Source organism: Gavialis gangeticus, unplaced genomic scaffold, assembly GCF_001723915.1.
Source record: "Gavialis gangeticus isolate Ggan-Ray unplaced genomic scaffold, GavGan_comp1, whole genome shotgun sequence".
NCBI lineage: Eukaryota > Metazoa > Chordata > Crocodylia > Gavialidae > Gavialis > Gavialis gangeticus.
The window spans coordinates 38,195,136-38,217,360 of NW_017728994.1; the positions used below are offsets into that span (position 1 = coordinate 38,195,136).

A 22,225-nucleotide genomic window follows, 5' to 3' on the forward strand; every position below is an offset into this window, starting at 1 on the left:
ACGATATGGATTGATATATCAGTATGCCTATAGAATTTGGCCTGTAGCACACAGTATGTTGAAAATGTCTTTTTGCAGAAATAGAAAATTGTGTGAAAAATGTATATGTAATAAAAGCTGGCCGCTTGTTCCAGGGAAAACTAATCAGCATTTTAGAAGCCTCTTTCCCTTCACCTGTGTTTAAGTTTAAAGAAGCTAAAATGATATATATGTCTACATATATATATGCACATATACTTACTATCAGTCATGTTTTATTCCTTTGGTGTTGATACGGGTAGCAGTACTGACATATGTTTATATATCTATTGTGGTGAGTTCAAAGATTTGGAGGAAGAACTTCAGGTGCTACTTGTAGACAATTCCTGATGGCAGCACAGTTCTGGGTAAAAAAGGAAAAGTTGTTCTAGATAATATCAATAATAATTTACAGTTCAGTATTTTTTCCAAATGTATAAGCTCCCCTAGTGTTTTAAGGTAGTTGCATGAAATTTTAATCAAACTGTTTGGGTTTGTTTGTTTTTTCTGCTTTGCAGGGAATATGCACAAGGATGAGCAATTTATATGGGCCTGAGGGCCACTTAGGGAGTTTTCACAAATTTCATCCATGTTAGGGTTGGAAGGGACCTTGGAAGATCATCGCATCCAGCCCTCTGCCCCAGGGGCAGGAAGTCAGCTGGGGTCGTAGGATCCCAGCAAGATAAACATACAAATTTCTCTTGAAGGCATTCAAAGTAGGTGCTTGAACTACCTCCGATGGCAGGCTATTTCAGACCTTGGGGGCTCGGACAGTAAAGAAATCCTTCCTTGTGTCCAGTCTGAAACAGTCTTGCAGGAGTTTATAACCATTCAACCTTGTCATCCTTTGGGGCGCTCTGGTGAACAAAAATGCCACCACATCCTGGTGGACACTCCTTATAAACTTATAGGTGGCCATCAGATCACCCCTGAGACTGCACTTTTCCAGGCTGAAGAGTCCCATGGCTCTCAGCCTGTTGTTGTGAGGTCTGTTTTCCTGATCATGTGCGTGGCTCTTCTCTGGATTCTCTCAAGCTTCTCCACATCCTTTTTTGAATTGTGGAGCCCAAAACTGGATGCAGTACTCCAGCTGCAGCCTCACCAAGGCCGAGTACAATGGGAGAATGACGTCCTAGGATTTGCTTGAGAAGTATTTATGGATGCGAGCCAGCGTTTTGCTCAGTTTACTAGCCGCAACATCACATTGAAGGCTCATGTTCATCTTGTGGTCAATCATGACCCCCAAGTCCCTCTCATCTGTAGTACTAGCCAGCGTAGCACTGCCAAGCCTATAAGCATGCTGCAGGTTTTTCTTCCCAAGGTGAAGAACCTTGCATTTTTCGGTGTTAAACATCATCAGGTTCTCGTCCGCCCATTTCCTAAGCCTGTCAAGGTCAGTCTGGATCGCCCTCCTGTCCTCAGGTGTGGATGCTTTATTCCAAAGTTTGGTGGTGTTGGCAAACTTGGCCAGTCCACTTCTGACTCCAATGTCCACATCATTAATGAAGATGTTGAACAATATAGGTCCAAGGACAGAGCCTTGTGGGACCCCACTGGTCACAGGGCACCATGATGATTGACTTCCATAAACCACCACCCTCTGGGTCTGACCGCGGAGCCAACTTCCCAGCCAGCGGATCGTGGTGGACCCAAGGTCACAATTGGCCAGTTTTGCCAAGAGGTGATCATGGGATACCAGATCAGAGGCTTTTTTAAAGTCAAGATGTACGACATCAATCTCTTCCCCCTTGTCCAGGTGATAGGTCACCTGGTCGTAAAAGGAAATGAGATAGGTCAAGCAAGACCTACCCGCAACAAGCCCATGCTGGGTATCCCTCAGGATATTGCCTTCAGCTAGTCTGTTAAGGATGGCCTCTTTGATAATCTTTTCCAAGACCTTCCCCAGGATAGAGGTCAGGCTGATGGGCCTGTAGTTTGTGGAATCTACTTTCCTCCCTTTTTTCAAGATAGGCACTACTTTGGCTTTCTTCCAATCATCGGGCACTGCACCAGAGCACCAAGAGTTCTCAAAGATCCGTGCCAGGGACTGAGCTATGATGCTAGCCAGCTCCTTGAGTACCCTTGGGTGTAAACCATCGGGGCCAGCTGTCTTGAAGATCTCTAACCTGTCAAGGTGTTCCTTCACAAGGTGAGCACTGATGGAGGGTAAGGAATCTCCTTCACCTGGGCATCCCTGACCCACAGTGGCCAGGGGTGTCCCATGGGACTGGTGAAAAAAATGACACGAAGTACCCGTTTAGCAAGATCTTGACAGGCTCATGAGATTGGCCAATGAGAACCTGGTGGTGTTTAACACCAAAAAATTCAAGATTCTCCACCTTGGGAGGAAAAACCTGCAGCATGCTTATAGGCTCGGCAGTGATACACGGGTCAGCACTACATATGAAAGGGACTTGGGGGTCATGATTGACCACAAGATGAACATGAACCTTCAATGTGATGCTGCAGCTAGTAAAGCGAGCAAAACGTTGGCTTGCATCCATAGATGCTTCTCAAGCAAATCCCAGGATGTCATTCTCCCCTTGTACTCGGCCTTGGTGAGGCCACAGCTGGAGTACTGCATCCAGTTTTGGGCTCTAGAATTCAAAAAGGATGTGGAGAAGCTTGAGAGAGTGTAGAGGGGAGCCACACGTATGATCAGAGGTCAGGAAAACAGACCTTATGGTAAGAGGCTGAGAGCCATGGGACTCTTCAGCCTGGAAAATCGCAGGCTCGGGCGATCTGGTGGCCACCTACAAGTTTGTCGGGGTTGTTCACCAGGATTTGGGGGAACGTCTGTTCCCCAGAGCACCCCAAGGGATGACAAGATCTAACAGTCACAAACTTCACTGCAACTGATTCAGGCTGGACATAAGGAAGAACTTCTTTACTGTCCACGCCCCCAAGGTTTGGAACAGACTGCCGCTGAAGGTAGTTCAAGCACCCACTTTGAATGCCTTCAAGACACATTTGGATGTTTATCTTGCTAGTATTCTATGATCCCTGCTGACTTCCTGCCCATGGGGCAGGGGGCTGGACTTAATCCTCCGGGGTCCCTTCCAGCCCGAATGTCTATGAAATCTATGAAAATAAAGAACAGCACAGCATACATCTGGATATACTTTTATGATTCAAGCAGAAATAAGCAAGCTTTTACAACTTAGAATCTATGCGTCTTAAAATTCTACGTTTTTTGTAACTTGTGGCCAGCCAGGTAAGGGAGTCTTACCCAAATTGAGAGAGTAATTTCCAAGGGGTGCTGGGTCTTTGTTATGCCTGCAGACAGGAATATTGGCAAAGGATGACAGAGGAACTCATCTCAGAGCACTGAGCCCCCTTTTTTATCCCTTTCCTGAAACGAAGGCTTATAGCATGACTTGATGAAAAAATTTTGACATATTTGGTCGGAAAGGAAATGTAATTGTGTCATCCTGCTGGTTGAGTTACAAACACTGACCTGAACCCTTAATTAAGATTTGATGTCTTAAGACTGGCTAGTCTTTTCTGAAAAAATTATGCTCATTTGGCCTTGCTTAATACACCCAAAGGCCTACTTAAGCTACTGTAATGCAAGGCAAAAGAATGCCAAACTCAACACAAGGGTCTGCATTATTCCCAATGAAATTTACAGTGGTCGTTGTCCTATTTGCTTAAGAAAAGCCATTTTTCAGTTAGATGTTATGTCCATCCTTAGTTTCTGGTAAGACAGCTTTTAAAACATCTTTACTACTTTTGTCATACCTATGTTCATGTAGAAACAGGAGCTCCTCAGAGCAGCTTCTGCATTTGTGAAAAAATATTCTTGTTCATCATTTTCATCTGCCTTCAAAGTTGACAGACAAAGATCATCATTCACTTAACACCCTGCTTTTCACCAGAAATTCAGCTCGGATATTGCTGTCGGGCAGAAAGACTGAACAGACAGAAAACATCCCGTATATAGCCTTCAATGTAATTTTCATGTAGATGCTGCTAATGGTTGTGCTGGATTCCATGGCATTATCATCACATTAAATGCCCTGTTCTTTCAGATGTGCTGAATTGAGATCTGTGCATCCATTGGATCTTATAGACCTCAGAAATCTTCAGCCTCAGCATTCTCCTCAACATTACCAACAGTTTACTTTAGAAGAAAAGCAACATGCTCTAACCAATCTTCCTTCAGCAGCTGTATCTCAATCTTCTCCCGATAAAGTAACTGGCTTCATTGTTATCATTTGATTATTATAAAAGCTTTCCAGAACTTTTCAGAAAAATGGCTGAGAATTCACACATCCCAGTAGGAAAAGTCAGTAAAAAAATACAGATTATTAGATATGCATCTTTTTTCATTACCACATAGAATAGTAACACCTATCAGTAAAGTGTTAGAACTTGCCAAGATCTGTGGCACTACATTATCAGAAGATGCAAGCTTAGTTAATGGTATTGGCTGCTGGCACCTCCTTGTTCTCTCACTTGTACTTCAGTCACTGTCATGACTATACAACATTTCTATAAAATGCTGCTAACAGAACTAAATTGCTAAATGTATCTGGAAAGAAAATATGATCATCAGCTAGTGTACAGATGTGGATCTCTAATTTCATAACACTTCTATGTTCTATCAATATAGCAAGGGACCAAGAAGAAGCAATGGTGGCAATTAGGTTGGAGCGCCAACCCATTTTGGACCCTATCCAGCTGGTTCCCACCCACAGCTCTGAAATGTTTCTGGCTGCTGAGCTAAAGCTATCAAGTTAATGTAAACAAGTTAAAGTGCACTGAATCCCAGTTACAGTGTTCACATACAGGTTTAATACATGTTAATGTATGTGCACTAACTTCACAACTTTAGTTAATTTGCTTTAACTTTCCTGAATATCCAGTTGGCCTGTTGTACTGGCTGCCCAAATTATTAAATGTTTGACTTTTTATTTTTGTGAAGATTTTAGGAGTTCCTCAGAAATCTCTGTCCATAGTTTTTAGCAATTTGTTTTAGAAGTGGTCTTGGCTCTTTGAATAATTGATGGACAAACTTTTAAGTTATATCAGCAGAAGCTGTACTAGAATTGCCAACACTTTTTATGTCCATTTATTAAAGTATTTGCAATTGTTTCAGTGTAGGTGAAAAATGACATATGTAAGAACCAACCTATCGGGTATTAACAAGTTTTGTTTCATTTTTAGTATTAATGGCAGTAAAGTCTGTAATTAATTGTGTTTGGAAGAAACCATGTTGCAATACTTTGCTTGGTTTAGTAACAGTTTATAGGATTAAATGACATTGTTCGGTTTTTAATGCAGTATCAATGAATCTGTTCTGGATATTAAGATTCATTTATTAATGTTCATCAGTCCTGACATCACTAATGTTGAAGGCCTTGCATCTTAGTAGAAACATAACTTGCTTCTACCTTTGGGACTCTTGTTATATATTTAATTTTATCTAATACTTTCTAAAAGAGCAAAGATACAGTATAACCTCATAAATCTGGCATCTTTGGGACCTAGCACCTGCTGGAAACTTGAAAATTTCAGATTTTTTAAACCATGTGTGGCTGCTGCTTTGCAGCTGCCTGCCACTACCCTTCCCTCCCCACCACCCCGGACACGGAGGGGGAAACTTGTACCCGGCAGCTGCATCCACCAGCCTTGCACTGCTGCACCACATGCAGCCGCTGTTCTGGGACCAGCCACCGCTACTCCCCGATGTAGTGTATTTTTAATAAGTGTTGGATTTTTGAGAATTCTAGAATTTTCAAAAACAGATTTAAAATTTCAGTCGGCTCCTGCTCTGCTGTAGTTTTTAGTACACTCTGTCTCGGACTTTGATTAAGAACGAAGTGGTGTGATTATGCATTCTGTAATGTTGTGAGGATTAACAAACAACAACAAGAATTAAAATGAGAACTAAAACTTGCTTAACCTGTTTTGATTGACTCAATACAATAATATCATCACTAAGCAGAGCTAGTCATGACTTTGGGGAACAGGACAGTACAAAACAGTACATTTTCTGTTACCTCTCTAGTTTTTGCTACATTATCTAGTTAACACTGGCCTGTTTTGTTTTGTTTTGTTTTTGTCTGGTTGGTTTTTTTTTTTAGAGTAAGTCATTTGTGAACAATAATATTTTCTTGATCTAGAAGCGCTGCATTGTTCGCATTTTGCCTAACACTGTTTATTTTTGCTTTGTACAGTTTGTAAGACTTGTATTGTTCAGCACTTTGAAGACAGTAATGATTGCCCCAGATGTGGCAATCAGGTGCACGAGACCAATCCATTAGAAATGTTAAGGTAAGATGGTATGAAACAAAGTTTGATTAAATATATGGAATGGTGCTTTTTAAAAATTCCTCAATACAGTTTTTATTCTGAGGAAATTTCATTTTATGTATCTATATACAAATGCTAAAAAAACTCTTTTGTGTAAGTACTTGATATCCTTAATTTTAAAAAAAATAAAATAAAAATGAACTGAATACCCAACTATGGCTAAAGTACAGCAGAACAGTACTATACAACCAGCATCAGCAAATTAGCTAAAAACTTAACCCTAACCCTTCAAGAAAGCTCCCCCTTTCATCTTTTGTATTTCTTTCCTGTCTTCAGAAGTTTGAGCAGAAAAGTGAAACTTGTTATCTTAACAGACCGCTATATAGATTAGGATAATTTAAAAGGAGAAAGACTTTTGATCATCCATGTTAGAAATAAGTTTATATTGTAACTAGGAAAAGAGTAGTGGTACAAACTTGATGTATTCCCTGAAAAGCATTTCAGAAACTGCCATTTCTGTGGCTGTATTTTAAGTCTGTTATCTCTGTTTCTTACAACCTTGGAGCAGATTTCCAAAGAGTTTCCCTTTTCCAGTTAACTGGTTCAACAGGGATTGCATATAGTATGTTTACCTATGCAGATGATTATTTGATCTAGGTTAGTAAATTAACTGGCATTAAACTTTATATGTCCCACTGGGCTACAACACCATTAAAGTTTGATTAATCAGCTATATAATTTTGATTCATTCAAGTTCTTAGACCTCACCTAGTTGGAAATCCCCTTTTAGTACAAGGCGCGCACAGTGCTCTTCATCCTGAAGGATTTCACTGTTAATATTTTATGAAATAGGAATAGCAAACCTGGCAAATTATGATGTCCCATAAATGGGATCTTCACAAGTTACAGGAAAAATGAGTTCCTCCATTCCTAGTGACATGTTTCTTGATTTCTATTTTATAAATAAGGTAATTACTGCCTTTATTTAAAAACGAAGATTCTCTCAGAAGAATCTAGTGTCTTAAGAGAAATATTTGTTTTAATAGAATTTTGTGAATTAGCAAGGGATGAAAATAAATTGAAGTCGGAGGCATAAAACATTTCCATATCTATAATATCTATCTCAACATCTCCACTGAACAGTCTTCGTTAGTCACTGGTTGTAGCTCTTGGAGACTGAGGAGGCTACTTCTGGAAAATGTTCACATTTATGTCTATAACTGATTTTCCACATTGTAAAGTATTTACTATTGCAAGAAGCCAAAAGATAAGTATAGAATCCTATAGGTGGGTTGAGATGCCAAACACGATAGTCCACTGTAACCCTTAATTGAGAGAATGTGGGATATCTCCTTTATTTGTTTCAGTAATGAAACTGGTAATTGAATTTATATCATCTAAGCTAAGGCAAGCTATAATAGGTGCCTGATCCATGCTGAACAAAAACAGTTTGATATGAGTGTTCATCTTTTGAGGAAGCATGGTGGACTATAATCTTTTTTTCCTCTATCCTTTGCCTTGCATACGGATAAAAAAAAAAAAAAGAGGTTTTTTTTATATGCTGTTATTGTTTTCTGAGGTGTTATTTTGTAAGCTATTCTACCAGTAGAGTAATGAACAAAATTGAAAAAAAATGTCCTTTTGATGTCAGTATATGAACAAATGATCAGGCATTGGTCTTGTCTGAGTTGAGTTTATTTGTTAATTCCCTTGTGGTATCTACAGATCTCCTTGGCTTTGTGGTAAGATGTTTGAGTGTGTAGAACAGTTTGTGGGAGAATGACATGCTTAAATTACTTACTAGAAAGGCAAATGAGGAAGATGCAGTTTAATTTCCTCTAACCAGTTTTGTTAGACAATGTCTTAAGAACGATCTTTCCAGTCTTGTGGGGGAATATACCTTTTGTAGAAGGCTTTCTTTATCTATCTGTCCATCTATCTATAAAGAAAGAATGTTTTATAGTTGTTTTACATTGTGATTGTCCACCCAGAAGACAATATATAGTATATACTGTTCACAATTAATTTATGTCAGTTTCACTTCTGCAGAAGACGCGTTTTCTGATTTACATAGCGGTCTGCATTTGTAAAATCATTATGGGCTCTAACCAGGGTGAGAAAAGCTTTGCCAGAAGTGCAGAAAGAGACACTTTCTCTGGAAACTTCCTGATATCTCTTTTATGGTAACTAGGTTTATTCTGCTAAAAGACTGGATAAAACCAATCATTTATTAGACTATTTATGTATTCTAAAATATTTTAAAAGGTTAAACTTATAAAATAAGAAGAATGAGTGAATAGTGTTATCCCTTTTCTGATGTTAACAGCATGGCTTAATGTACATAATTTATTCTGACTTTTCTGAAAGCCCATCGTATATCCTAAAAATGAAATAATTACATGTGATATGGCAGTAAGTACTGCATATATATTTTTAACTTAAAGCAAATAGGCCTATAATGTATGCACCATGAGCAAAAAAAGTTTTGATGATACTGAGGGAAATGGCAGAGGAAATGTTAGAGCCCTTGGTAGTAATGTATTCAAGACCGTGACATCTTCAAATATCTGATGGATTGTCACAAATAAGAGAGAAAATACTTTTTCACTCCTGCTGCAGTGGGATGCAGACCAGTGACTTGAAATTGCAACAAAATAAATTTAGACTGAATATCAGGAAAAACTTCACTATTAGAACAGTAAGGCGGTGAGATTATCTATTCAGAAGTTGTGGAATATCCATCACTGGAAGTGGTCAAGAAGAGGATGGACAAGCATTGATCAAGAATGATCTTAAGAATTGCTATATCTGTGTTCTACTGTAGGTATTTTCTGTGCTTCTGGGCTTTGCTGGTTTCCACGTGGAGTTGGGAGGGATATTTTCCCGCTCCTGTTGCTATACAAGCTGTGGAGGAGTCATCTCCCTCAGAAGCATTGGGTGTGACTACTGTCAAATTTGGGATTTGAGGTGTGCCATTGCACTTGTTGGGACTTAAGCCCAGAGGTTCCTGACTGTAGGTTCTTGCCTCTCTGCTCGGGTCAGATTGATCACCATATTTGGGTTCAGAAAGGAATTTTACCCTGTGGTCAGATTGGTACAGACTGAGCATTTTTGCCTCCTGTATCAGGAGACATGGCCCTCTCCCTTGGAACTTCTGAGCACATTTTAACAACCCTCACAGCATCAGGACATTGGCCACTGTTTTCCCCCTGCTTTGCCTGTGGTGGTTAGGGTGCTGTGCCTTGTGGATGTCAGAGTTGACAGTGTAGTTCTACTAATAAGTTAGACAATGGATTTGTGTAGGCTGGTTTGGATAGGGATGATCAGGCAGAGGTTTGGACTAGATGCCTTGTGAAGGTCCTTTCCAGCTATACTTTTGTATGAATTGATTTATATTGATTTCTATTAATTGATTTTATATTGTTACAAATTTGATCTTACAAGATCTTTGAAATACAGATATTTCTGAGTTATTGGTGTCCTACATATTAATTATACAGGGATTTTAAGTCCTGTAAAGTTGATTGAAATCCTGTGTCCATCTATAACATGGGAGCTGTTGAATTCTTAGAATTACTATGGGCCCTGTCCTGTATTCACAACCTATACAAAGTTATGTGCCAGAAATCAGTAGGGTGCGTCATGAATACTGAATCACTTTCTTCTGCCAGCTTGTTCTGTGTATGCCAGTGAACACTAATGATACTTGAATTTGTCACATTACAGAATATTTCATAACGAAGGGTTGTTTGCTTGGGTAAAATAGAAATCTGAGATATAAAAAAAAAAGCTGATATTTACCTTGTTTTATTTTATATTGTGTTCTATTTCAGAGAACTTTTGGACAAGGGTGGGGTGGAGAACTACAGTTAACTTTATATAGTCTTGGTTCAGCTTTTACTGGAAGTACCAAATGACAAAAAAGATGACTTGGAGTTTCCTAAAATAATTTCATTTTAGGATGTTTGGTACGCTACAAAAGACAAATTTTCATTGCTTTTCAAAGCCTTCTTATGACAGTAATATTGTAAATAATACCTGAAAAATGACCTGAAAAAAAAATTTCTATAGGTTTCTGGGAGGGGGAGGGGGTTCATGTCGTTTGCTACAGGCAAAAGTCAGAATGTAGTTACTTTTTCTAGCATTTTTTGACTGTCAGTCTGATTAACATTAATGCCGTTTACATAACAAATGTCAAGTGGCTCTATTTGTTTTGTTTACTTACTTGAAAAGTAAAGATAATTATAGACAAGGAAGCTAGCTTTTCATGCCAACATCATAAACTTACAAAGTATGATGGTTTTCTTGCAGTTTAAGCAGCACTGACAATTTCTTTAGCCCCAAGATAAACAGCACCAGGCAAGGAGTTCACATCTATAAGTAAGGGCAGAGTATTAAAATGGGGGAAGGGGAATGTGTTCTGGGTTTGTATGCCATTCTGAAGAATTAGGAGCTCATTTGTTTTCAGACGAAGGTGCAAGTAAAATTGAGTGTGGTGGTCAGTCTTTGGAAACCCCAAGTGATGATACCCTTTCCCAACACAACTAAGCTTGGTACCTTAGGAGAAACAGTGCTTACTAATTGAACCGAGCCTTCAGTCTTGAGGCAGTAAAAGGACCTTTGGTGTTATTTGGCCTGGGCTAACAGGCTTCTGAGGACAACTTTCAAAACAGGGTGTTTCAACTTGCTGGGACTTTTGTTTTCCCTCCAACTCTCTGAGTTTCTTTTACAACTTAGAGTGGTTTATGTGAGATTCTGGAGACTTACTATTTCTTTACTTCTCATTGAATCAGACCCAGAAGAAATCTATTGAGGCACTGAATATGAAAAATGCTGTGGCAAAGCTGTCTTCATAACATAACATGATAATTCAGGACCGTAGTACAAAAGGTTGAATAGTGGTTTCGGACCAAGATGCTTTGATGACAGAATTTGATCTTTTTAATTAGAAATAGATTTTGTTATAAGAATTCCAGATTTTCTTTTATATTAGTTGCAAGAAGTATTCCCTATTGAAATAGGCTTTATCCATTCACCAACAGTAAATCATTTCTGTCTTCTTCCTGTCTAACTTTTCATCCCTCATGAGCAAGAGGTGTAGTGAGCAGCTATGCACTTTATGAGATACTTGTAAGTAATTTTTTACTGCAAGTTTGCGCACACAATCTTAGACTGAAGTTGAGTCCCTCAGTTTTCTTTTTCTGATGAATTTATAGTACCAAATTAGGTGTACTTTAAAAAAGAAAATAATTATAAATTAAGGGTTCTTAGAAGATGCCATCTTGTATGATATTTCAAACAGCTTATTTTGCTAGCCTGACATTTTGAGTTGGTAATGTCTAATATCTTGGTGTGGAACTGAACTGCCCTTAGGAGAACCAAGTTAGCAGCAATGCATCGGTTTATTACATCCAGTTGCATTGTGAGAATCACATCTGGTATCTGAGCCAGCTCATTTAACATTGGCCTGAGTGTCTACACAGTATATGGTAAGCTGTAGTGAAGACATATCCTGAATGCCTGTGTGTGTAAGTCCCTAACCTGAAATGCAGTATATAGTTTTTCTCTGAGGCTGCATCTGACCTGGAGATGCTAAAAACTGGGAATAGAATCTGCTGACAATTTAAATCTGGTCAAAGGAGGTGCCAAGGTTACAGATATCTCTAGATGATATAAATTAAGTAGTTGGGTGTAACTATCACTGTTAAGTGATAAAGTAGCCTAACCTGCATTGATTTGACACCTGGTGGCTTCCCTCAGCTGTGTGGAGTATACCTTACTGTAGCTAAGGAGAAGCTGAGTGAGGGCTCCAGGCCACCATTCTGTTTGATCCTGGCCTGGCCGAGTTCCAAATGAGTGTATATAGCAAAGCAACCAGAAAAGAAGCCAAGGATTTAGCTTAGTGAATATCCAAATCCAGGCTGTAAATGCTTGCATATCAGTGCAAGCTATGCCACACTGTCATTTACATCTATCTGCACCTCACTTTATATTACCATTTAGTTGGTCCCATGGATTTACTCTTCTAATCAAAATAGAATAATGTATTATGGAACTGTTACATTATTTTTTTAAATAGTCTACAATTTCCAGTCCCATAGTACAAATATACTTTATAATATTCAGATTATCTGTTTGTCATATCAGTGTAGGTGGGATTGTTCTAGATAAATGGCTTTTGTTGCTATATGAAAATACTGTGATAGATACTAAATTGCTAGCTGTACTGCTGGAAGTGATAGCAAAAGCATTTTCTCTTTTTTCATAGATATTTGAGCAAACAACTTCAGTACACGGTTCAGTTATTGTAGTCTGTTTACACATGCAAAAATGAAAATATATTTGAGGGAGCTTTATCTCTAAGCAGCCTTCCTTTTATTATGCGCCATAACCATAACTTAATTAAACATAACATTTGTCTGTGTGTCTACTGTAAATTAATCCTCTGACAATTTTCCTTAGGGTTAATTTTTTCCTTTTGAGCTAGAGTACTATTGGTGTATTTTATGGTACCTAGCTACTGTGGTCATGGGAATTTTAAGAATGCTTATTATAATACTTTATGCTGTTGCTTTTTTTTAGCCCATGGGGTAAAAAGTCTTAATGGGAAATTTACAGGGAAATAGTATGGTCAGTGGTTGTTTAAAGTTTGCTATATATAGTACACAGGTCAGCATCTTCAAATTGGTTTGTTTGACCGTATTTTATTATTTTTCTAATTTTTGTTTCAAATATTAGGGAAACTGCTTTACACGATGATTTGCTTGTGGCAAAAATTTGAATACTACAATTAATATTTTATACAGATTAATTTTTTCACTTTTCTTTCCTCCTTTTTTCCTCTCTGTTTTTAATTCTGATATCTGCTGTTACTATATCCTAGTCTAAAACAAGTATGTTCCAGGAATGGCTGAAGGGAGATAAATGTGAATACTTTCCACTCTTCCTTTCCACGCTAAAATCTATAGGATTGTGAATGATGTATTACTTACCAGAGTATTGTCATATAATTACTTTTAATGTTCAACTATCTTTTTTGTTTGTATATGTTCTTTTCTTTTCTTTATTTGAAATAATTTTTTTTTCCTATGAAAGGCTAGATAACACATTAGAAGAAATTATATTCAAACTGGTGCCTGGACTTCGAGAACGTAAGTTTCTGATTCAGTATTATACCTTTTTGTATTAGAAATTAATTTCTAGTGATATTTCTATATTGCTGAAAAATCACACTGCTTTTGTTTGATGCTTACTAGAGGAACTACAGCGTGAGATCGAATTTTGGAGGAAAAACAAACCTCAAGAAAATGGACAAGGTGATTTCTGCCCTTCCTTCTCCCTCCTGCCCCCCCCAATACATTCTGTATTGTATCTGTTAAGTCAGGGTGTCCAACTATAACCAAATGTGCCCTGCAAGCTGCATCAGCAAGACAGCACACCCTTAGGCCAATCCCAGCATGAGCCATAGGAACCCTGGGCGGCACCACCCTCTGGGGTACCACACGGGTTCCCCTTGCCCACTGCGCGCTGTACAGAGGTAGGAGCAGGGGCAAAGGCAAGCAGTAAAAGCTCATGGACAGAGGTGGAGCCTGGAGACTAGCTGTTGTTGCAGCCAGAGCACTGGGGGAAAGCAGCAGCCAGGCAAAAGCTTGGGGACCACAGCTTGACCCTTCATGGGCTACCAGTTGGCCAAACCTGTGTTAGAGAATGGCTTTCCTGACTGACCCCAATCCTGTGCTTATTTCTACATTGGCATAGTTGCATTGAATTTAGTGGCTCTATAGAGGTACATAAAATTAAGCTTTTGCAGAATGAGAGCTGTGGTTCAACTTGTCTGTTCAACAGTTGAACAGCAATAATGATTTTAGTAATATTTTCAACTGAATTACCAAGTACCTTCATGCTTAACATTCATACCATTTTCCACTCTGAATTCTTAATATCTTTCACACTACTTGATATTTTCTACTTTGATCCTAGTTATAATCCACCATGCAGTGACACAGAACTACTTGAGTCTTTATGTTCAGATTATTTTCTGTTATCAAATTTGACCAGCTGTTTAGTAGGAGGTTGTCAAGAATTAGTTATGACATATAGCAAAACTGTTTTTCCACAAGTGCTAAACAACTGTTTTATATAGATTCCAGAATGACTGTCTTTCAGTAGTAGAGCTGTGAACTTTGAAAGTTCTTTATTGAGCTGATAAGTAATACAGACCATCCAAGGGGTTTTTGTGTTCTTTAATTCAGCTTCATCATTTAGATACCACAGCATATTTAACTCATGTAAACCATTTTTAAAAAAACAGCTTTACCAAGCCAAAGTAACAATTGTTTATTTTAAAGAAGGCTTATCAAGTATTTGTTTTATATTATTTGTTTTCTTCTCCATTGTTTGTAATATGTTCTTTCCAGTTTGAAATTAACGTTTTAATTTTCACTAGTTTTTCTTATTTGCATTTGGCAAACATTACAAGTGGCAAGTTTTGTTTTTTCCCCCTACTAATAGTTTTAATGCTGGCCTGAAAGACAATATGGACAAAATTATAATAGTTTGCTGTAGAGTATCATATGTAATTGGAGTTTTAGTTAGCTTGAAGTTTTAGTTAGCTGGTTTTATTAAAGTAGAACAGAATTGTGTAAGTTGTTTGTGGAAGAAAACCGTACCAGATGAGTCAAAAAGTAATCTACTTCAGTTATTTGGCCATCTCATACACCAGTTATTGCATTACTATGAGTCAGAACTGTGCTTTTGGCTACTTTTTTATTCATATTTTGGTAACTGCTCTGCACCTTAGCTACCTAAATATCTTTTTTTCGTGCATTGTGCCTGTAGTGATCAGATTTTGCTAGTATCCACAGAATCACAGCAGAGGGAGTCAGCAAGTAGTACTTAGGTATACTTGTTAGAATTCTTGTATGCTGTCTTCCAGATCTATCAAAAGGTAAACCAGTTGAAAACACTCAATTTTTCTCTCCTGTATGATTTTTATTATATGCAGTATAGTAACCCCCCAAAAATAGCACTGGGGCTCTACTATACTTGACATTTTATACCTACATGGTAGGAGATGGTCCCTTTTCTGAAGAGTTTTTTCAATGTAAATTAAGATGCAATATAGAGTATAATAAATGAATGAAAGGAAGGGGTGACAGAAGGCAAAGGTAACAATAAGAGCAAATGGTTATACATGGTATGTCTTAACTGCAAGAAGCAGAAGACTTAAAATAGGTTACCACTTGTATTAGCTGTCCTTCTCTATGATGAAAGGCACTTACAATTTTTACCTAATTGAGGTTCACCAATGACAGAAGTATAGCATCAACCTTGTGTAGTTTTCCTCATGGTAATTTTCTCAAGCATCCACAAGGCTTTTATTAAAGTGTACTGATGGTTTTAAAAGAAAAAACCTGCAACGAGAGAACTTTTTTTTGGCAGTGAAGACAAAGCCTAAGGCAGCTGTGCAGTCACATAGTCCTGATACATTCAGAGATTTGTTTGGGGTTTTTTAATTATTGGAAAGAAACAAATAAAAATATCATCCATAATGACGACTAGCCCCTAACCTAACCATTCCCTATAAAATGAATATCCTTCTTATGCATAATAAATTATGATTTCAGTAGTAAGCCTCAAGTTTCAGGGGGGGTGTATGAATTCAGTCCCAGATGCTGCATTTGACTGTTAATTATATTATACATAAATAATCTGATTTTTATGTTGCAGATGAAAATCCAAAATCTGATAAGCCCAAAGTAGATGAAGATGGTGATGAAAATCAGGAAGATAAAGACTATCATAGGAGTGACCCACAGATTGCTATTTGCCTGGATTGTTTACGTAACAATGGACAGTCAGGGGATAACGTAGTGAAAGTGAGTTGCAAAGAATTTGTGCTGTTTATTGTTTTTGGCTGTGTCTTATCATTAGGGGCCCAAGGGGTCTCATAACAATCTAAGGTAAATGTCTACAGGGGAGAGTTTTGCAGAATTTATAACCTGCATCCATCTGCACTTCCCAAACTACTGAATCCTTTTGTGAGTTGAGGCATTTCAGAGTTTCTTGGAATATTTCCAGTTGCTTGCCCGTAAACTTACTCACTTATGGCTTAATCATCTCTGTAAGCCCTTATAGTAGTATGTTTCAAATTAATTGAGAATTGCAATAATGAACCAATGTGAAAAGCATATTTTAATATACCCCATTCTCTTATGATTTTTCCTCAGCAGAAACTGACTTAAATATTTTCCTAATACTCTTACAAAAAAGTATTTAGTAATTTTAACCCACAAACTGAAGGTACACTGGTATACAGCAGAGTTACCAGAGTTATCCATAAGCCAGCTAGCTTGGGTGCTGAAGGCAGTCTAACTATGGCAGTGCCTTCTGGGTGGTTTGAACAGACCTGACCTGGTTCTGACACTGGTTTTCTGTAACCTGGGGTAAGTGAATTTTTCTATTTGTAGAAAAATAGAAAAGGGAGACTGAGGCTAAGAGTATCCAACCGGGGGGTAAGTTCTTTAGGATTTTACTGTTAAATCACCATATTTTCTTACCTGGAAATGCTCTTGAATATAATATGCACCTTGTTTTTAAAAGGCAGAATGAATACAAAAAAGATTTTTCCAGAGATATGGCTTCATAATTTTCAGCTGACTTGCCCTATCTTTCCTGTTTAAGTAAAGCAGAAACCCTAGCTGCACTTAAAGCCTGGTCTCCGTGGGTAGATCTATGCTTTGAGAAAGAGCTAAGGTCTCAAATACAGTGAAATAGGAAGAGAGAGACCAGGAGCAGTTAGCAGATAGAAAAATTGTCCAAAGGAAGTTTAGCTTGATTATGGGAACATCAAGATCATTAAGAAAGAGAGATGATCTAGTTAATATCTGTGGGGTGAAGAACAATCAACCATTAAGTCAACTGACGTCCTCAGCTGCCTGAATTGTAATGCAACAGCTGCTGCATTGTAATTAGGAATCAAAGCAGGGAGCTTCTATCCTGGGCAGAAAATCAGCTACCCCACATAATACACCCCAATTCTGGGATGTTGATTTTGCGCATGTTGTACGTGAGAGAATTTGGCATGTGACTATACAACGTAGTGCTTTGTACTGTATGTATATGGTCTTTTATTTTTAAAATTGCTTTTATAGAGGGCCTTTGGTTAGTTTGGGCACATGAGGTATTTGAGGCTTTACCTTAGGGGGCTGATTTTGGATGGAAAGGGGTTTTCTGTATCTGAGCAAATATGATATCAAAATACAGGTAAAAAAAGACTATAAAATAATTGCGTAAGAGCAGAACACTTCCCTATGCATGTACTACAGAATCTTTTCTTTGTAGGTCAGTAGATACTTGCCCATAACACTTCTTGTTTGAAACTCTCATGTAGCAGAAAAGCTTTTGTATTAAACTAGCAGGGCAAGATATGCGTGTCTCACTCTGCAGTGTGTATCCAAAAAATGAATCTCCAGCCCAGACAGATCTGTACTTTTTGCTGCTTTGCTCTGGCTTGAAAAGCATTATTTTTAGGGATTTCCCTAAAAGAAGGTTAGCCAGAATGCATCTTAGTTCTTGTACTGGTTTATAAGTTAAACGCAACACACTAAAATTGGACACCAGTAAAGCAGCTCATACTCATACTAATAGATGCTTTTGTACCAAAAGTTGCTTATATGCTACCTAACCAAAGATGAAGGTGAATAGCTTCAAAATATCCAACATCCCTTTTCTAATTTTATTCTTTCAGGGTTTAATGAAGAAGTTCATCCGTTGTTCTACACGAGTGACTGTGGGAACTATCAAAAAGTTTCTCAGTTTAAAATTAAAACTTCCAAGTTCTTATGAGGTAAGTTTAAGTGAACCAAGCTTGATTTTTGTTTTAATTACCTGGAAGGTATTAGTTCACTATTAAAATTAAATCTGCCTTAAATTTAAATTTCAGCTAAATTAGGATTTTTTTGTCACAGTCGTTAGGTACAAGATAAGTTTGAGCACCTATTCATGGTGCTCCAAATCTTGCTGTTTAGCCATACTCACTGAAGGATGCTTAGCCAAGGTGCTGTATGGTTTTTATGATTTTTGTTGCTCAACTTTAGAGCGATGGACATATAATTAGGTATCTTTTCAAGTTATTTTGACATACAGGTGTATGCTTTTTTGTTCATCTTTATACATGATTAATAATAACACTCACTTGTCAAGTATTACAACAGTAGCTTCTAGGAAGAAAGGGATATTGGCTAACATGTACCAATTCTGTAGTTGCCTGGGTGATCCGCTATTTTCCTTGTGTACTATAAAAAACAGCCCAAACTACAGACTAATTAATCTATCTTAGGTATTTATGTGACCCTCCTCCCCATTACATTTTCCGTGAACAAGTCATGATTCCTTCCATGTTTTTCATCTCACCATTTCTGGGGTCACCAGTCAGTGTATGGTACATACATTAACAGTTTCTGATGAATGTATTTTTATGAACCTAATTGGTTCAGAGATTTTCACTTACAATTTCACTTGAATGTTAACATTCTTTACCTGTTGGATTGAGTGCTTTGTTTTATTATGTTTAAGCTGGATGTACTATGCAATGGAGAAATCATGGGAAAGGATCATACTATGGAATTCATCTATATGACAAGATGGAGACTCAGAGGCGAAAATGTAAATACATTTTGAATTTTGCATCATTAATTATTATTTATGTATACCTGTGTATAGATGGATGAACATACAGGGTATATATGTGTCGTCTTGGCTTGGTCCAAAAGTTATCTGAAGACCCTTACAAAATTTGTATTTAAAAATTAATCTCATGTGCTATCTAGATAACTCCTCTTTGGCTTCTTAATGTAATTAATGAAGCTCTAAACTAGGGATGCTGCCCAAGTTGGATAAAAATCAACAATTTTTTTAAAACATATTTTTTAATCAGATTTTGTATTTAATTGTATTTTGATTTTTTTTTTTGTGAAGATGCTTTTTAAAAAAAAACACCCTATATATAAAGATAATTTTAATTTAAGGTATGTTAAAACTCAAATATATCATCATGGAATAGGGATTATGACTTCTAATTATATACTATTTCAGACAATGTATTCATAAAACCTTTTTAGAAAAGTATTATAAATAGGTCACAACAGGAGTATATTAGGAGCCCAATCTTATGGGGTTCCCAGAGGCTTCTTTATAGATTAGTAAAGATTACAGAAAACCACTCTTACCAATGGGATTTGATGCTCAGTGTAGAAGATCTCATTAAGCATCTCTGTGACACTTAATTTCAGTTCTCAAACTGTGGATTTGTGTCTCCAGAGATAACATCCCTGTTAACAGCAGTATATGGAGATGAGAGGTAACAGACACTACCTGTTAGCCCTATTGTCTCTCTGCAAGTTTGTGTACAGAGTTAAGTCCTTACCTCTCTCTAAAAGTGCAGAGTTTCAAGAAGTTAACTAAAATAGAGGATCTCAAACAACAACAATGCACTTTTTCTGTTTTTAAAAAAAAAAAAAAAAGATTAAATCAAGGCTTCATGCCCAGTGATTTAAATCCTAGTACTGCCTAGCTGGGGAAATAGAACTTAGCAGGAATACAAAGTTTGAGTAAGTTCAATTCTGATCTAAAAATAGAAGTATTCATTTTATTCTTGGATTTTTTTCTTTCAGTTTAAAATACTAGGATCTCAACTAATGATAATGTAGGAATTTGTGCCTAACAGTTTTGCATTCAAAATCTGTGTATCTACCTATCTGTTTGTCAATCAATATTTTGGGGCAGTTAGCTGAGGCAAATCATTTTATATTGTTTTCACCATTACTTGTTTTAATTCTGTATTAAGAATCTCATAGAACTAATATATAAAAAATTGTCTCCAGCTAAGACAGCTCAGATTCTTTTCCCCCTGAATATATACATTTAGAATAGCTGACGGGCTACAATGTTCAGTTTGAGTTAACAGCCCTTAGGCTTTATCTTTACCATTAACTCTGCCCATCATTAACTGTCCATTTTTTTTCTTGTATATATTCATTTGTTTATGAATGCCATATACCTATATGGCTTTGTATGTGCAAAGTAGTTGCCTTTGGGTATAAAATGGAAACTTCGTGTGGGTGCAACAAAGGTTAAATACTAGTCATAGTGTATCAACACATGCATCTAAACGTGACTGCATTTAAAGCGCATTAAGCAAACTTTTTTGCAAGTGTCTACACGTGCAAGGACTTGGCACTAAAGTCCCTGAAGCCCTGCCACGTGCCCCTAGCAGCTGGGCAGACCCGGCACTAACTTTAGTGTCAGGTTGGGTCTACACATGCGTTAAGGAGCTTTAACTATCAGCCTAATTTTGGCATTGTAATGCATATTAAGGGCACACAGGTGTAGACCCATGCCTGTAATACACATTAAATGAGGCTAATGCACATTAACACATCTCATGTAGACACACCCATAGTTTAACTTGCACATCTGTAGTAAATTCTAGGGCCTCTGGATTGTTTGTTTGGTTTTCAAGTAAAGGTAAAAAGCATCCTGGCACGGGAAGAGAAGACAGCGCTTAAGCATAGTGCTGATAGTACAATTTTCAAATTCTTATTTTAAGGTAAAACTGAAAGAGGGCTTTCAAAAGTGTCTCTTTGTTTTTATGCAAATATAAAATATAGACGGGGATTAAAGGTTAAAAATGTTTTCATAGTATACAGTATTGCACCACTAGTGGGAAAAGTAGTATTTTACTATGTTGCCTTTTGGATCTAGTTGATACATGCTTGGCTAGCCTTCTGAGTTTGTATTAGTATTGGCTATGCTCTTAAGAAACATTGAGGAAAAATGAGGCAACATCAGTAACATTGGAGTGCATTCATTGTGTTTGATACTCCTGCTCCTGTCTACACGTTGTCACTTGACAGTTGCATTGCTTTGGAAGCAACAGTGAATACCATTCTCATCAAATCCATCATATTTGCACTCACTTAAAGAAACTCAAAGAAAAAATCTTTTTAAATGCATTAGATTTCTGTATATGTATGCTTTCTATACATCTTAGTTAGCCTGTAAGGTGCATCTCTACCCTGGCTTCTGTCTGACATCAGACTAACACAGCTAACTATCTCTCTGCTCATGGATGGCACCAAACTCAACCGAATGAAGTGGACTACAGTCAAATTACCCCTCTCTCTCATTGAAAAATGTCAGTGAAATTCTGAAGGATACTGATGGGCATGCCAGACTATCTGTCCAATACATTTATTTGTTGTTTTAAACCAGTGATTCTCAACCAGGGTGCAAGGTTTTTTCAGGGGTGACAGTGTGCTGCACAACATTAAGAGTGCAAGCACCTACACATGATTTATAAGCTGAACAGATTTCAAATATGAATTCATAGTGTCAAAAGCATTTAGACTTTTTGTGGTCTTTGAATTCTTTGCAACAAGAATTGCTCTATCATTTTTCTGTAGTCAAGAAACAAGTGAAAGCTGGGAGCTGTCATTTTCAAGGAGTGCCTGGAGTATAAAAAGGTTGAGAATCACTATATTAGATACTGTATTTTTCCAGTTGTAAATTGACCTTTTCCCCTCAACAAATCTCCCATAAAAATCACAGTTAAACAATATGGTATGTTGGTATGGAGCCATTACCATACAAGAGCAGATCACTGCATTGGTACTCTTTTTTGGGGCAGCAGAACAGATAACCTCACTGGCCTTTAAGAGTGTTGCACAGGGTCATCTGTTCTATCATTATGGCAGCTAGCTAACAGGCAGCATTCCCTCTAAGCTGTGTGGCCACACAGGCACACCTGGCAGCACAGCATGAGCGCGCCTGCACAGCTGCGCACCACACAGCTTAAGAGGGAATGCTGCTGACAGACGCAACTCATGTAAGGAAGTACCACCTTGTCTGGGTTACCCAGATCACCATTGTTTTGCAGTTCCTAGGGGTC

The 22,225-nt window shown here is 37.7% G+C and overlaps 1 protein-coding gene across 2 annotated transcripts in view; it reads left to right on the top strand.

Moving 5' to 3' along the window:
• PCGF5 (polycomb group ring finger 5) overlaps positions 1-22,225 on the top strand; it is a 46,479-nt gene that overhangs the window by 18,601 nt on the left and 5,653 nt on the right. For both annotated transcript variants that reach the window (XM_019502595.1, XM_019502597.1), the window contains exons 2-7: positions 6,201-6,297; positions 13,372-13,427; positions 13,533-13,592; positions 16,006-16,154; positions 18,026-18,124; positions 18,853-18,942. In XM_019502595.1, coding sequence (XP_019358140.1) covers positions 6,201-6,297; positions 13,372-13,427; positions 13,533-13,592; positions 16,006-16,154; positions 18,026-18,124; positions 18,853-18,942 — 551 coding nt within the window. The remainder of the gene's footprint in view (positions 1-6,200; positions 6,298-13,371; positions 13,428-13,532; positions 13,593-16,005; positions 16,155-18,025; positions 18,125-18,852; positions 18,943-22,225) is intronic.